At 38.2% G+C, this 17,547-nt stretch overlaps 1 protein-coding gene across 1 annotated transcript in view; it reads left to right on the forward strand.

The window, feature by feature from the left end:
* Nucleotides 1–17,547, forward strand: part of LOC136865175 (titin) — a 168,179-nt gene that overhangs the window by 25,286 nt on the left and 125,346 nt on the right. The window contains exons 4-6 of the mRNA XM_068226339.1: nucleotides 1,470–2,588; nucleotides 3,717–3,848; nucleotides 13,435–13,664. Coding sequence (XP_068082440.1) covers nucleotides 1,470–2,588; nucleotides 3,717–3,848; nucleotides 13,435–13,664 — 1,481 coding nt within the window. The remainder of the gene's footprint in view (nucleotides 1–1,469; nucleotides 2,589–3,716; nucleotides 3,849–13,434; nucleotides 13,665–17,547) is intronic.

Raw genomic sequence — 17,547 nt, forward strand, 5'->3', positions numbered from 1 at the left:
TTTTTCCTGGAATCACTCTTATTACTACAACATTTACTCATTTGAAGCTTTGTCTATTACACAACAAGTGCCAAAATAAGCTTGTAAACAATGAGTAAAAGAATACAAAGGGAGGGTTGTACAGTGTTGAGAAAGAGGACACTCGAGTCATCTACTGGAAGAAAAAGAAACTTCTAGGTGGAACTGTTCTGGTCTCTGAAAACAAAAGCATTATTAATAATCTTGACCATAGTGGCTGGTATTTGATCCGTATTGACTTGATCACAACAAATATATACATTCCCTTCATCAGCTAGTCAAATTAAAATTAAAATTCCTGTACAGCAGAAGACCTAATAAAAAAGGGGGACCCCCATTAAGGAATCCAAAACTATTGCCAATACAATTTAACATTTTAAAAATCAAAGTGTGGTTGCATGCAATTAAATTCCATCTAGTTGAATAAGGTAAAACACAATAGAATAGAGTCTGTATGCATTAAAAAATTGAGCACTATGTTCTTGTTGTGGTGTTAGATCACTGCGTGCTTGATGATCCGATAATTTCTTGTAAAATTCAATTGGAGTTGAGAATTAAAATAGTGCTCGTAGTGCTCAAATTTTTAATGCATACAGACTCTATTCTATTGTGTTTTATCTTATTCAACTAGATGTAATTTAATTGCATGCATCCACACTTTGATTTTTAAAATGTTAAATTGTATTGGCAATAGTTTTGGATTCCTTAATGGTGGCCCCCCCCTTTTTTATTAGGTCTTCTTGTGTACAGGAATTTTAATTTTAATTTGACTAGCTGATGAAGGGAATGTATATAGATTCCCAAAAGATGTACTAGACTTATGTAAATAAATATAAATAATTAATATTCAGTATTGACTAGGCGGACCATCCACCTACATATTAACAGAAGCATATCGGAGCGCACTATACTGAACGAGTATTAAACGACTTTACTCCTCGAAGGACCACAGAAACGGTGTGTTTAAACGACCATACTCCTCTACGGAAGCGAAGGTGTTAAGGTACAGCCCCAGCATTTGCCCGGTGTGAAAATAGGAAACCAAGGTAAACCATCTTCAGGGCTCCTGACAGTGAGGTTTGAACCCACTATCTCCCGAATGCAAGCTCACAGCTGTGCCCCCCAACACCGCGGCCAACTCGGTCGGTCGGTTGGTTGGTCTGTTGGTCTGTTGGTCTGTTGGTTGGTCGGTTGGTTGGTTGGTTGGTATACAGTCCATCTTTGTGAAGATGGTAGTGTATGAGGATATTGAGTTTATCCTTGATTTTTTTTTTTTTTTTTGTGTGTGTGTGTGTTTTCAAGTTTGTCCTTATATCTTCCCACACAGACCTGTTATTATGTGTTTTCTAACCTAAGTTTTTTACTTTCTACACATGACTTTACTCGACCCTGACCATCGGTTATTATGGAACAACAATATGTGGACTTATTTTCTCTTCCTTTGCTTCCAGTGTGTGGTGATTCAACCTGAATATGGAGCAGGAAAACTTTCTCCAGGTGAAGAGAAGGAGCTGCAGATATGTTACAGCCCTCAACTTAAACATATCAAGGGCAATGAACTAGTGCAGAAGAGTGGCATGTCAGGAGAACATTGTTTTATTCTCTACTGTGCTACAGCTGCTTCAGCTGATAAATTGATTCAAGCTAAGAAAAACAAGGTACCGCAAGCTAAAATTAGCATAGATACTAAAGAACTTGAAGAGCCTAAACAAGAACTAGAAGAACCTCAACAAGAACTAGAAGAACCTCAACAAGAACTAGAAGAACCTCAACAAGAACTAGAAGAACCTCAACATGTATCTGCTGGCCAGCACGAAGCTAATGCATCGCCTATTAATGAAATGGAATTTGAAGAAGAACCTAAGCCTGTTGATCAAGCTGAAACTAATGAAATAAATACTGAAGAACCTCAAGAATATAAAGAACCTCAGCTCAAAGTTGTTGATCAATATGAAGAACCACAGCTTGAAGTTGTTGATCAACATGAAGATATTGAAGCAAATACCAAAGAAAATAGGTCACATGAAGAACTTATACTTCGGACTGACAGCCAACATGAAAATAACATCACAACTTCAAAGCATTCCTCAAGACGGAGTGTGAGATTTAAACCTAGAATCTCAGAATTGCTACCTTCGCCCTCCTTCCTAGAAGCACAAGATTTTATAAATAATTACACAATTACAGCATATGACAGCGATAGTGAGAAGAGTCAGTGTTCTTTAGTAAAAGAAGAAGATATTTACAGGAATCCTGTAAAGTTGAATGATCTACAACTGAAGGATAAAGAGGTTCCCAAGAATATCATTGAGTGCTATGCTTATGTCATGGACCCACACTGTGAACTATCAACATACAGAGTAAAATTTCCTGTGACTCCTTGTGGCTCCTTTTCATCAGTGAACTTGTTCCTCTATGGAGAAAATAAGAGCACTGAACCAGATTGTCGTTGTGGAGTACTTCCTGCTATGGGTCACCGACAGTTCAAGTTTCATGCCTGGTTCAAATTCACGTCAAATCACCATCAAGTGAGAGCAATACCACGTGATGGGCATATTTTGTTTGGTGAGGTAAGAAATCTATTCCTTCTTATGTTTAATATTTTATTTTACAGTACTTTTACTGATTTCTTTACTACACTGATGTGCAAAACTTAAGGACATACCATTTTGAGTTACATAGTCAAAGTTAAGCATTATACATTTCCCAAAATTCCCCAATTTTCCCATTGATTTACCACATTATTTTGTGTCTTTCACATTAATATGTTACATGTGGTTGGTCGAAAAAATTCTGGTCACCTTAGTGTATCAAATGCAATTTTAATTACAGATGTGTATGCTACCATAGATTTGCTGATAGAGACAGTATTAGTTTTTCTTCACAAATCAATTTTTAGCCTCAATACAATGCACCTCATTACAAATGAGTTCAATAAAATATGACAGGTACTGGAATTACAGAAATTTTGTTCTTCACTTTAGATAATAAAAATGTTGTCATTAGACTTACTTTGTGACTTCAATATATCAATATACCATAGTTAGAAAAGAATTCTTCAATTTATAATACAAAGTGAAACATAAGCCCATTTACAAACCATAATCTGTTCTCTTTGAAGCATTTAATTCAAGTTAACCTCTCATAAGATATGCTATAGGGATCTAAACTACCTAAACATTCCTCACAGCACCTGGTGGTACAGCCGAATGCACAACAACCCAGTATTTTCACTAACTCTGCAAACTATGACCATTAATACAGTACAATGTGTTTATAATACAGTGCTAGGGAGGAATATGACAGGTCGACCACAAGTGCACGTGGCCAAACAGAAATTGAACCGAATTGGCCACACTGTATCAGTATAGTCACTGGAGTACACCCATGCATGGAAGGGATGTCGACTATCCCTTCATTAGATAAAATGTACCATGGTAGGTGCTTATAATGCTGGTACATTACAAGATCCTGTTGACATTCAGATTGGAACCAGGTACTTGGAACATAAAGCATGAGCAACTTTACAATGCGATTAAGTCATAACATGGAAATGGTTCACTTTCCAACCCATATTTATTAAGACTTTTCTCCTTGATTCATTGGCCTCTATTCACTACTGTAAATTGTATCTACAATTTTGAAACACCCTGTTACAGAAGAGCTACACTAATTTCTTGTATATTTCTTGATCATAGAAAAAGAAGATTAAGCTAGTATTTCGACCACTTCTCTCATGTGATGATGTGGATAAGCTAGCCTGGGATTTAAAAGTTGAAAAACTCAAAGAAGAAATACGGCAGCAGCGTCAAAGTGAAGAGTTACAGAAAGTAAGAGTAGAGGACAAAATGCTTTGTACTGTAAATATTAACATGAATATTTATTAATTGGACCCAATATTATACCAAATTCCATAATTTAATTTAAACAGTAGTAGCTTTGCTGTTAATATTTCTTTGTTTTATAGATAAAATATAGGTAGAATACTAATATCAAAAAGAGATACATAAACATCAAATTTACTTTGAATTATGATGTTACATCACAAAAATTGTCATTATTTCCTCCACTTTTCTCTGTGATATATTAAGTATTCAGTGCTATTAATGTATGTATGTTGTAAAATAAGGCAACCTGTTGATGCTGATTCTTGCTTCAATGGAAAAATATATATTAACATTTTTATTGTCAAAATGTTTAGATTTTTCCAGATGACTTTGCATATACAGTGTATATTACTAGTTGTAATGTTACTTGGTGCTGGTTTTAATTTATTACATTATACCTGTTAATGGATTTTTTATTACCTTCTTTCTAATTTATTTCCATTTCTTGCTAAATAAATAAATAAATAAAGAAAGAAAGAAAGAAAGAAAGAAAGAAAGGAGACTGTTTAGGCACCCTTTACTGTGACATGTGTGCTTCATTTGATCTGAATGTAATCATATACTCCTGCAATGATGAACTACCTGTCACATCGCTTGTGAATAAAATGACCTTGTCCTTGAGGATGTTTCATGTTTACTTTCCAGCATTGTATAAGAAAACATAAACAACACCACATCCAGAATATTCTTCCCTCTAGTTGGTTCCATCACTTTCTGATTCAGCTGTTCTTCCTAGATTAACTTATTTGCCATTTATTGGTCATATTTCCTGCTGTTCACAATACCTTCCCAATTGACATTTGTCAAATTGAGATCACCCGCTACAACCACATTCCTTTCTGTATCGTTTGAAGTTTAAAATAATTTCCAATCAGCGTGCGCATCACGTTTTCCATGTCTGTACAGTCCAAAAATATCAACTTGCCTATTATCTTTATAGATAAGACTTACACCTAGAATTTCATGTTTGTCATCTTTATCTTTTTTGTGGCTTAGAAATTCTTCTTTCACCAGAATTAATACTCTCCCTCCTACCATTCCTATCTCTACAAAATAACACTCCACTTCTGTAAGAAAATTTCTATATCCATTATATCATTTCATTTCTCAGCCATGATTCAACTCCTATTACAATATCTGGTCGTGAATATATCTATTAAATGACTTAATTCTATTCCTTTCCTTGAATTACTTTTACAGTTCAACACTAACATGTTTATATCATCCCTACTTGATTTCCATATTCCTGTACCCTTATCACCGCTCCCTAGTCCACCCTGATTCCCTGAATGTACCTCCCCATAACCTTCAAAACAAACTTCCTAACTTATACATACCCCTGTGGTTCAAGGTTATTTAGTGACATACCAATGTGTTGCTGAAACTTTGCTTCGGTCAATACACTGAAAAGGGATATTTGAAGTATGAGATGAATGTTTAAGTGCAAGGATCACATCTGACATATCTGATGAACTTGTATTTGAGCTAAGTTTTTTGGTAAAATTTTAGAATTCTGAATCACATGGCAATAGTCCCAAATAATTATTTAGTTCCTTTTCCTGGTTGAACCATGTTGTGTTTTGTACATTACGTATAGCTTGCCGGCATTTTGAATACATACAGTATTCTTTGTCAAGATGACTGAAATACCCCTACTTGATGTGAGGTAATCAGTCCCCCAGGCAACAATCACACTACGAGAGTGGTTCCTGACCTTGGTCTTATATATCCTACCCTTTCTGGCTGACGTAAGCCCCCTGGCTGTCTTGGATGCCTATCATAGATCAAGACATACAGACCACAACATAAACACGCAGGACAAACCTCTAATTACATAACAGCGTGGGCTAGTCCCACTACCTGGCTGTGACACATACTTTCCAGAACTCTCACGAGACAGCCAGGGGGCTTATATCAGCTAGAAAGGGTAGGATATATAAGACCAAGGTCAGGAACCACTTTCTTATTGTGATTGGCCTAGGGGACTGATTACCACGGATCGAGTAGGGGTATTTCAATTGTCTTGACAAAGAATACTGCAATGAATCTGAAACACCAGCAAACTGTATGTAATGTACAGAAAACAACAACAGGTTCAACCCAGAAAAGGAAATAAATAATTCTGCACACCGTGGAAGCTTCACTTCTCAGATAGTCTCAAATAATGATTTCAAAGATTTCAGGATGAATCTCTGTTGAATAATCTAAAGCAGTCAAAGGAGCAAACACATCCAAATGGTTGGTGATTATCTTTATTAAAAGAAGGAATAAAGACATAAATAGAATAGGAACTTGAAGAAAAAAATCTAGGAAAAACACAATGACAAACCGATGTATGAAAAGGAAGCAAGAGGAGAGAGCCGATCTATGTGACGACTGTGGTGCATGAAGAAAAGTTATATATACATCCACTCACTAACATCTAGGTCACTGATTATGGGTTCTTAGATGGGTGAAAAGAACATTTCTAGACCCAAAACCTCTGTAGTCAATCAATCAGTCATCACTTTCCTGGATTTAGGGCTTTCGCACAGGTGGCTAATTCCCTATTAGTTGTTTACCTGGACCTTTCTTAATTTCAAGGAACTTGAAAAGTTATTGAACAATTTTCCCTTGGTAAATTACTCAAATTCCTAATTCCTCTTCTTATAAACAAATGTTTGCTCCAATCTGTCCTCTTGAGTTCTATCTTCATATTATGATCTTTTGTACCATTAAAAGCTCCACTCAAGTTTTGTTCATCTACTAATGTCCCATATCTCCAGACAACTTGGAACATACCACTTAGTCAAGCAGCTCATCTCCTTACTCTCAGGTCTTCCTAGACCAGAGTTTGCAACATTTTCATCACTACTCTTTCATCGGGAATCACCCAACCTCATTAATGTGATTATCCCAGTGAGGATCTTACTTTATATCAACACCTAAGTACTTACAGTGATCTGCGTGAGATACTTTTACCCAATCAACACCATAATTAAAACAGAAAGGACTTTTCCTCTTAGTGAGACTTACAACCTGACTTTCCATCCCATTCACCACAATAACATTGTCTGTTGTCCATCTCACCCTGATGCTAAGGTCAGTTTGTGGCCACTCACAATACTATAGTGTATTTACTACTCTAAACTATATAACATCATGTACAAAAAGCCTTATCTATGATTCCTGTTCTTTACTCATATTATTAATTCTATGCATAAGAAAAAATATAGTTCACTAATACTGCCTTACATGGTCTCCATCTTAACCTCTCCATTCCTGAGGCAAAGAATTTTTTGAAAAAGCCCAATGCTGGCTTTTTTTTTTTTTTCTTTTTCTAGTGGCTTTACGTTGCACTGACACAGATAGGTCCTACGGCGATGAAAGGATAGGAAAGGCCTAGGAGTTGATAGGAAGTGACCGTGACCTGAATTAAGGTATGGTGTGAAAATGGGAAACCTTGGAAAACCATCTTCAGGGCTGTCGATAGTGGAATTCGAACCCACTATCTCCCGGATGCAAGCTCACAGCCGCACGCCTCTAACCGCATGGCCAACTCGCCCGGCGTATTATTTTTAATAATTGACATGGATAAATAAAAGTCAAAAATAACATGCGAAAACCAGAGGAGGATCTTGATTTCCTGTCTTAAATTGTTACACTGACTATGGAAAGTCCTAAAATGATCTCTTTCCAACACAGTATATAACTGCACTACGTAGAGCACAGTGTCCACCAACTGGTTGACGTGTGATGTAGGAGGACGCTTGTGACGTAAGAGCGCACAATGGTCAGACGCTTCAGTCATAGTGTGGGACAAAGGGACTGCCTCGCTTTGTAGTAGGCACATGCTGTGTCGTACATAGTGGAGTTAATAGTGGTACAGTTCACTACATAAGCATGAATGAACCAAGCACATCACAGTGCGACAAGCTATCTATGCCTCTGAACTTTTTATCTTTATGGGAAGATCTATATTTATTTGCTGAAAAATAATAGGAATGCTACAGGTAAATGTTTAGTTTGTAGGAAAGAGCTACAGTATGTAAAAAATATATAATTTACAACGCCAGTACATTTGTGTCACGCTACAGATTATGATCAGTATCAAGGCAAAGAATGGGTGCGTGTAATTGCAGAACCGAAAGCTAAATTAAGTAATCCTATCGAGCATTTGATCAGTGATTCAGCAGTTCTATTGAGTTTTAAAATTTCATATTTAATTGCAAAGAAACTTAAACCATTCAGTGATGGTGAATTCATGAAGGAATGTTTAATTCTATCCGGTGAGGAGTACTGTACTGTACCACTACTAACACCACTATGTATGGTACAGTATGTGTCTACTACAAAGCGACAAAGTGAGGCACTGAAGCACCTGACCACTCTACATTCTTACATCACACAGGCTCTCCAACATCACACATGAGCCAGCTGGTGGACAATGGTATAGCAAATTCAAGGTTGTCCAACATAAAGGACTGACAATTAGACTAACATCAAAATAGTAATGAAAGAGCATTAAAGTGTTCAACTTACTTGTTTCTGGTGATTACAGAAGGTCCTAACTGTCCACTTTCAAACACAAATATATAACTACACAGAAGATAATTTGAGTAAAAATATATTTAAATTTTATAGTTTAAAAAAAGTTATTCAAGACTAGCTGTAGTACCCGGCGTTGCCCGGATAGTTTCTGAATATTTACCTTTAAGATTTGCATTACCAGTTAGTTCTGTGTGATGTGAATTTTTATAGAATTCCTTTTTGACTTGCAGATTGATATGTTATGATCTATTATGTAGTTTTAAAATTATTTATATGTGTTTGATTTCAAGTTTTAGATTATTTAATTTTCGAGTAAAACTTCGTCCTTATGGAAGCTTAAATCGACTGGGAAGTATTTGATCCTGTCAAAAATTAATAAGTGATAACTATATGTACTTAGCCGTCGCACTATAGATACGATGTACAGGATTTCAACTGTCAATGAGACTGTCCCCCTCCCGCCCTCCACCACTAAGAGATATAAAATCTGGATTGTCACCATTAATCTCAGTGACCCAGAAAACTGTAGATTCGACACTGTTTTCGATTATTTTTATATCTCACTCCCCCTCACCCACACCCCAAAGGGGGCTGAACATGAATTTAAAAAAATTTGGAGTGTCACTAATTATTTCAGCTACCACGAAGACTATTGATTCCATAATATTCAAGATTATTTTTATACCACCCCCCTCGCCCCCTGCGCATAAGGGTGCTAGGGGTGTCTTACCCTCACGCGGTTTGTCTCCTGATACTAATTGATAAGTGTACCAAGTTTGGTGAAATTGCTCCAGTGGTTTAGGAGGAGATTTGTCATTTACACACCCACACCCACACCCACACACCCACGCACACACATACATCAGTTTTTATATATAGTAAGAAGAAGAAGATAATATTTTTATATGTAGTTTTTCGATTAATTTTATATCTCACCCCCTTCGCTCCCCACTTGGACTTGCAAAAAATCCGGAGTAATACTATTCATCTCAGAGACCCTGAAATCTATGGATTCGAAACTGTTTTTAATTATTTCTATATCTCACACACCCCCCTCCTTTGCTCCCCACCTAAAAGGGGGCTGGACTTTAAAAAATTCTAGAGTATTACTTTACAACTCAGCGACCCCAAAAACTATGAATTCGACACTATTCTCGATTATTATTGTAACTACCCCCCCCCCTGACCCTCTCCCTTAAGGGCGCTAGGGATGGCTTACCCCCACAGTACTCGTCTCCCGATAGTAAGTAATACGTGTACTAAGTTTGGTTGAAATTGCTCCAGTGGTTTAGGAGGAGATGTGTCATTTACACACACACTTCTATTTCTATATATAGTAAGATTTGTATACTCGTACGTCACCCCCTTTCCATCCCCGCCCAAAGGAGTCCTATGAGTGCCTTACACAACAGTATATTTTTTCCAGATATTAAGTCTTATTTGTACCAATTTTGGTTGGCAGCTATGCCCAACCGTACATACATAATCTCACTGCTCTAGAATCCTGGAGCTGACGTTGCCATGGTTACGGCAGTTCATTTCTTTATCCGATTCCTAGAGCAGGGGTAGTGTGGTGCCAATATCTCTGTAACGGTTGGTTTTAGGACCTTAAAACATGGTTTTCGGGCCCATAGGGCTTACTGAGTTTTGTTCTTTGCGTCAAGAGGATTAAATTGAGCTTTGTCTCGTCCTTATACGACAAATTTGATATTTTGCCTATAATAGTATAAGAGAAAAACGGTTTTCCTATAAAACCCCCATCTTTTCAAAGATTTTAAAATGATATGCATATCGAAACCTTCCCCGGGGTGAGTATACTCTAAATATGAAGTTTGGTTGAGATCTATCCAGCCGTTTCGACGTGATGGTGGAACAAACAAACAAACAGACATGAACAACTTTATTTATAAGATAAACACTGGTGGCCATGATCATTAAGGCATTGAAGTCTATAAGGTCTGATACTGTGGTTAGCTGGTTCGAGTTCTGTTGGTTGAAAAAATTTTCACCATCAGAATGTTGGCCAGCAGGGTAGAAAAGTTGGTGGTATACAATTTCTAATCACTAGATTGCGTGCATGCAAAAACCTGGATTAAATTCCAAAACCTCTCCACATTGCTCATATGGAGTGATGGCATATAATGCTGTTGATAGCGGTATGTCCATTGGATGGGGCGTAAAGCTTTGAGCAGACCCCGTGGTGTTATTCAACAGGAGTAGGCTATGTGCCGACACCATATTTCACCCTCTCCCTACCTCATTATCATCATCATCATCCCATGAGACGTGCAGGTCGCTTATGGGCATCAAATAGAAAGATCTCCACCAGGCGTGCCAAACATGTACTTCCTTGGACACTTCCAGCACTAAAAGCTATATGATAGATAAATAAATAAAATAAATAGAATAAATAAATAAATAAATAAATAAATAAATAAATAAATAAATATTGAAAATGCATTAAAATTCCTAAGCATCTTGGTATGAAATCACTTATTCAAAAATTGTCCAGAGCAGTTAATCAAGGGTTGTTCAAAACTGGCATTTCCAAAGAAACAGGTAGCTTATATGTTTTGAAATGCATATCTTCTTTGAAAGTGTTTGGAGTAGTGTCTTTCCACTGTTGTAAACAGGATTTTGAAGTTGGTGGCATTTTCTCCAAGGCACACTTGTAATATTTATTTGTTTCAGTTGCTCTTTCTTGCATAAGAACAGGTGAAAATTATGACTGAAAAATGTCCTAAGACATTGTTTCGTTCTGTATGAGACCTAGAGTAGTAACACTACTTGCGTCATCAAAATTGTGCATGATTCAACTAAATACATTATCCTGCTATTGGCAAATGGAAGGATGGGGATGGCTTCTTTTTCTCAGGTTTTGCTGTGCACTTTGTTGGTCAACATCTGCACTTTCAATATAATCAGTGTCATTACTATCATCATTATTCTATGGGAATCAACATCTATATTATTCTCAAAATCACTAATAAGGGCGTTAGCCTCCAAAGAGGCCTGGTTCAGGTCTTTTGATTTGACGCTGTATAGGCGACCTGTATGTCTCTGGGGATCGGGGCCTACCTATGATGGATTCTGGACCAAAGGCCAGCACGCTAACCATTTAGTCATGGAGCCAGATGAAATCACTATAATTGGAATACTGTATTCATCTTCTGATTCTGATGTGGTTAAAACCCTTATAATCTCAGAATCGGCTGATGTATGACAAGCTTACTCATCTCTGACATAGGCCTCTCAGCCAGCTTGCACACCGGACATACCACAGCTGGTAAAGCAGTATTGTGTTTGTAGTAATGAATCAATGGTTAATCATTACATTATCATTACATATGTTTCTGTCTACTGCAGAGAGACAGCTTTATAATTTTTGATGACAACATTGTGAGTGTTGCATAGATATTATTGGATAAATGTCTCGCTCATAATATTACGGGCGCAGCAGAGTAGTGCTCATCATCTACACTTGCAATGCTGCAAGCTCATCAATGTAAAGGTTAATTATTACAGGATCAGATAATGCTTTTCTGAGTACTACTGTATTTTCTAGAAAGTTAGCCACCCATTCAACCATTATTTTGTCTAGTCCAGTTGCCCTCATTTTTGTGAGCAGTTTCCCATGATCTACCCTATCAAAAGCCTTGTAATGTTCTTTCTTTAACCGATTCTAGATTCTTAATATAAAAGACTGACATAGAAGAGAAATGATCATCATAAGTTTCCTTCTAGATTTTTGAGAAAATAGGGAGGTCAGTTTTTGGGGGCTTTATTTTAGTATTTTGTTTGTAAAGTGTATCTTAAGTTTGCTTAACTTTTGGAAACATATTTTTTAAAGTAATTAAGGTCAATAAACAACAACAAATTATGAATACATTGTTTTAATAGTAAATATGTGGGGTCTGGTAGGCACCATGATACCAGTTACTTTACAAAAGTATATGACACCAGTTGAGGGTTAACATTGCACTGACAGATATTTTACAGGAATTAAAATAATGATTCTTCTTATTCTCCTTCCTAGCCTTCTCCCAGTTTACTGGAGTCAGCAACTGATGTAGATTTGGCCCAGTTTTATGGCCAAATGCCCCTCCTGATGCCAACCTTGTGTGGATGGATGTATAGTACCTATTCACTATTACATGTTTTTTCAGTGGTTGGTAGTGCTGTGTGTTGTAAGTAGGTGAAGGGATATATATTATGACAAACACAAAATCTCAGTCCCCTGAGTCAGAGGTATTTGCTATATACTGTTAATATCCTTGACCAGGCTGGGAATTGAACCCAGAGCCCCTGAATTGAAGACCAGTACACTGACCATTCAGCCAAGGAATCAGACAATATGTTGCAGTTATTCTATATAATCTTAAGAATAGCTTTAACCCGGGAAGGACTTACGGTCTGCAGTTTATGCTACTCTGAAATCTTCAATAAGATTTACATTTGTCAGACTAAGTGGGTCAGATGTTCGAGTGTCAGCTTTCTGGGCCGAAGTTAGTGGGTTCAATATCAGCTCTGTCCGCAGTGTTCTGAAATATGCCAGCCTTGCGTCAGTAGATTTACTGGTATGCAAAAGTACTCCTGCGGTACATAACTTTTGACATATCAATGTCTTCAAAACCTTAGTAGTGAAATTAAGACTCGTGGTGCTACAGCCCTAACACTGCAGGTCAGATACTCTCAGCCATTATTCTTGGCTTTCTAGACCAGGGCTGTTATCACACAGTCAGATAACTGCTCAATTGTTCTCAAATAAGCTGAGTAAACGTTGAACCAGCCCTCAGTTCCAAGTAAAAAAATCCCTGATTTGGCCAGTATTTGAACCCGGGATCTCCAGGTAAGAGGCAGGCTGGCTAGTCCTTGACCATGGGACCAGTAAAAGTAGTTAATACGACATAAACCTAATAATATTACCATTATTATTAAAATTTATATATCAAATTGAGGATGATATCCTGAATAATTTATGCATGTGCTATTATTTTAGGGTAAAAAAAAGAAGAAGTCATCAAAAGAACGAAGCCGAAAATCAACTAAAAGATCAGTGGTTGAAGAACCTGAAGAACCACTTGTGGATGAAGATCTTATAGTATTGGAAGAGGCAGATATGTACCCCGCAGAGAAATTTCTCCTAGAAACAATGGAACCATACACGTTTAATGTGGATGTTAAATGTATGGTGGCTACTGCACCCTCTAAGGCAGCAAATGCACCAAGGTAAGTCTTGTCAAATGTTTGACGGTAAGAGAGGCATCCATTCATCTAGCAGTATCAAAGTGCACATAGCTTGAATGACCAAAAACCATTAACCATCAATCCTATTTTGACCTAACAAGTACTTCTTTAGGACATTCCATCGTAGTTCACTTTTAGTACATACATAAATTTACCATCATAGGTTTATATTCCTTCCTTTCTTTCTTTCTTTCTTTCTTTCTTTCTGGAAAAAGTTGGCTAAAAATTACTCCAAGTCATCTTAAGGTTCTGTAACATGGAAGTAATACAAAACTCCTACTTGATTATTGTTTTCTTTAAATTTCCAGTAACTTACCTTCTCTTACATCAGTTTCATGTCTGGCTCCTTGGCTGAATGGTCAGCATAGTGGCCTCTGGTTTGGAGGGCCACACTTTGATTCCCGCCTGGGTCAAGGATTTTAATCTTAAATGGTTAATTCCTTTGGCACAGGGATTGGGTGTTTGTGCTGTCCCCAACATTCCTGCAACTCACACACCACATAACACTATCCTCTACCATAATAATACACAGCTTCCAACGCACAGCAGATGCCAGTCACCCTTATGGGTCTGCCTTACAAGGGCTAGAAGAAGCCATATGAAATTATTATTACTGTCAGTTTTATGTTCCTTTTTTAATTGTTTATGTAAGAGGTTAGCCTATAATAACTACACCAGAGATGAACAGACATTGTAGAATCTTTCACCTTGATACAACTTTACTAAAGGACCTGCGGGTTAATTACTAGGTGATCTGTTATAATGCACCTGTATTTCACTGCTGCATGTTTGTCTTTTGTTCCTAGTAGGAAATTTACTTTCTAAAAACTGTTGCCAACTGTGAATTTCCAACCCAGAACTATCGTTGGTAGGATATTTTGACAATATAACTATGTTCTTTGCAACTTTTCTTTATTGGTCCGCACACATCATGGCTAGTGACCAAACCCATTGGTCTCATACATCAGGGGTACATAGCACAAAGCCTGTTGAAAAGGAGTGTCTCCCTACACACCCATTGTCAGGCCATTGGCCTAATGGCAGAGACACTGTATAAAAGTTTTTATTGCACAGTAAATGGTCATGAAATCTGCATTGATTTCTGGAAGTTATGCCATATTCTATGAGTTTCAGCCCTATACCAATGGTAGTAGCCACAGGAGGTATGGAAAATGTTGCACAATCTATGATACTAGGTTATAAATGTAAATACAGTATACTATAATATATATCTAGTGGTGGGTTGGTGGGTCCCTGGCATTTGTAATGAACACGTCTTTCCTACAAGTAATATGATGTAAGATTGGGATTGTTTACCTTTTGTTTTAATTTTATTTATGTTGCATATACTTTAATAAAGGCCTAACTTGCATCTTATGCCATTAGAGCATATGGCTCCTTGACAGAATCGCCAGCACACTGGCCTTTGGTTCAGATGGCCCTGGGTTTGATTCCCAACTGGTTTGAGGATTTCAACTATGCATGGTTAATTCCTCTAGGGGCTGCCTGGCCAAGGCGGTGAAGGGTGCTCGGTTCACCCGAAAGGACGAGGGTTCAATTCCCTGTCAGGAAGTTGAAACATTTAAGAAACAAGATTTCCACTTCCGGAGGTGCACATGGCCCTGAGGTTCACTCAGCCTACACCAAAAATGAGTACCAGGTTAATTCCTGCGGGCAAAGGCAGCCGAGCGTAGAGCTAACCACTCTACCCCATGAAGTGCCAAGGTTACGGATAGTGGAAACCTTTACCTTCCACCCCTCCAAAGGCCTTCATGGCCTGTATGGAGATGACTTTGCTTTGCTTTTATGGTTACTTCCTTTGGGTTAGCAACTGGGTGTTTGTGTTAGTCTCCATACACTTTTCTTCAAATAAATACAACTCTACATTGCCAATCATCACAGAAACATCCAATATTGAATGCATACCTTCATACACGAACCATGTGACCTTGCCGCAGTGGGAAGGCTTGCGTGTCCCAATGATGCAGATAGCCGAGCCGCAGGTGCAACCATATCGGATGGGTATCTGTTGAGAGACCAGACTAACGAATGGTTCAACGAAAGGGGGGTAGCAGCCTTTCGGTTGTTACAAGGGCGGCAGTCTAGATGATTGACTGATACGGCCTTGTAATAATACTCAACATGGCTTAGCTGTGTTGATACTGCTACACGGCTGAAAGCAACGGGAAACTACAGCCGTAACCACCTCCCGAGGACATGCAGCTCTCTCTGTATGAATGATGTACTGATGATGGCTTCCTCCCGGGTAAAATATTCCGGAGGTAAACTAGTCCCCCATTCGGATCTCCGGGTGGGGACTACACGAGAGGGGGCGATCATCAGGAAGATGGATACTGACATTCTGCGAGTCGGAGCGTGGAATGTTAGAAGTTTGAATCGTTGTGGTAGGTTAGAGAATCTGAAAAGGGAGATGGATAGGCTAAAGTTAGATGTAGTTGGTATAAGTGAAGTACGTTGGCAGGAAGAACAGGATTTTTGGTCAGGCGACTACCGAATTATCAACACGAAATCAAACAGGGGTAATGCAGGAGTTGGTTTAATAATGAATAAGAAAATAGGGCAGCGGATAAGCTACTACGACCAGCATAGTGAAAGAATTATTGTCGCCAAGATAGACACCAAACCAATGCCCACCACAATAGTGCAGGTCTATATGCCTACTAGTTCAGCGGATGATGAAGAAATTGAAAGAATATATGAGGAGATAGAAGATTTAATACAATATGTCAAAGGTGACGAGAATCTAATTGTGATGGGAGACTGGAACGCAGTGGTAGGCCAAGGAAGAGAAGGTAGCACAGTAGGAAAATTTGGATTGGGACAAAGGAACGAAAGAGGAAGTCGGCTGGTTGAATTCTGCACTGACCATAATTTAGTCCTCGCCAATACTTGGTTCAAACACCACAAACGACGGCTGTATACGTGGACGAGACCTGGAGACACTGGAAGGTATCAAATAGACTTCATTATGATTAGGCAGAGATTCAGAAACCAGGTGTTAGATTGCAAAACTTTCCCAGGAGCAGACGTGGACTCTGACCACAACTTGTTGGTCATGAAATGCCATCTGAAGTTGAAGAAATTGAAGAAAGGAAAGAATGCAAAAAGATGGGATCTAGACAAGTTGAAAGAAAAGAGTGTGATGGATTGTTTCAAGGAACATGTTGCACAAGGACTAAATGAAAAGGCCGAAGGAAACACAGTAGAGGAAGAGTGGAGTCATGAAAAATGAAGTCAGTAGGGCTGCTGAAGAAATGTTAGGAAGGAAGAAAAGATCAACTAAGAATCAGTGGATAACTCAGGAGATACTAGACCTGATTGATGAACGACGAAAATACAAGAATGCTAGAAATGAAGAGGGCAGAAAAGAATACAGGCGATTAAAGAATGAAGTGGATAGAAAGTGCAAGGTAGCTAAGGAAGAATGGCTGAAGGAGAAGTGCAAGGATGTCGAAGGCTGTATGGTCCTGGGAAAGGTAGATGCTGCATACAGGAAAATCAAGGAAACCTTTGGAGAAAGGAAATCTAGGTGCATGAATATTAAGAGCTCAGATGGAAAGCCACTTCTAGGGAAAGAAGACAAAGCAGAAAGATGGCAGGAGCATATCCAACAGTTGTATCAAGGTAACGATGTAGATAATTTCGTTCTGGAACATGAAGGGGCTGTTGATGCTGATGAAATGGGAGACCCAATTTTGAGGTCAGAGTTTGACAGAGCTGTGAGTGACCTAAATAGGAACAAGGCACCTGGAATTGATGATATTCCCTCTGAATTACTGACTGCCTTAGGAGAAACCAGCATGGTAAGGTTATTTCATTTAGTGTGCAAGATGTATGAGACAGG

The sequence above is a fragment of the Anabrus simplex genome, chromosome 1 (assembly GCF_040414725.1).
Source record: "Anabrus simplex isolate iqAnaSimp1 chromosome 1, ASM4041472v1, whole genome shotgun sequence".
Taxonomy (NCBI): domain Eukaryota; kingdom Metazoa; phylum Arthropoda; class Insecta; order Orthoptera; family Tettigoniidae; genus Anabrus; species Anabrus simplex.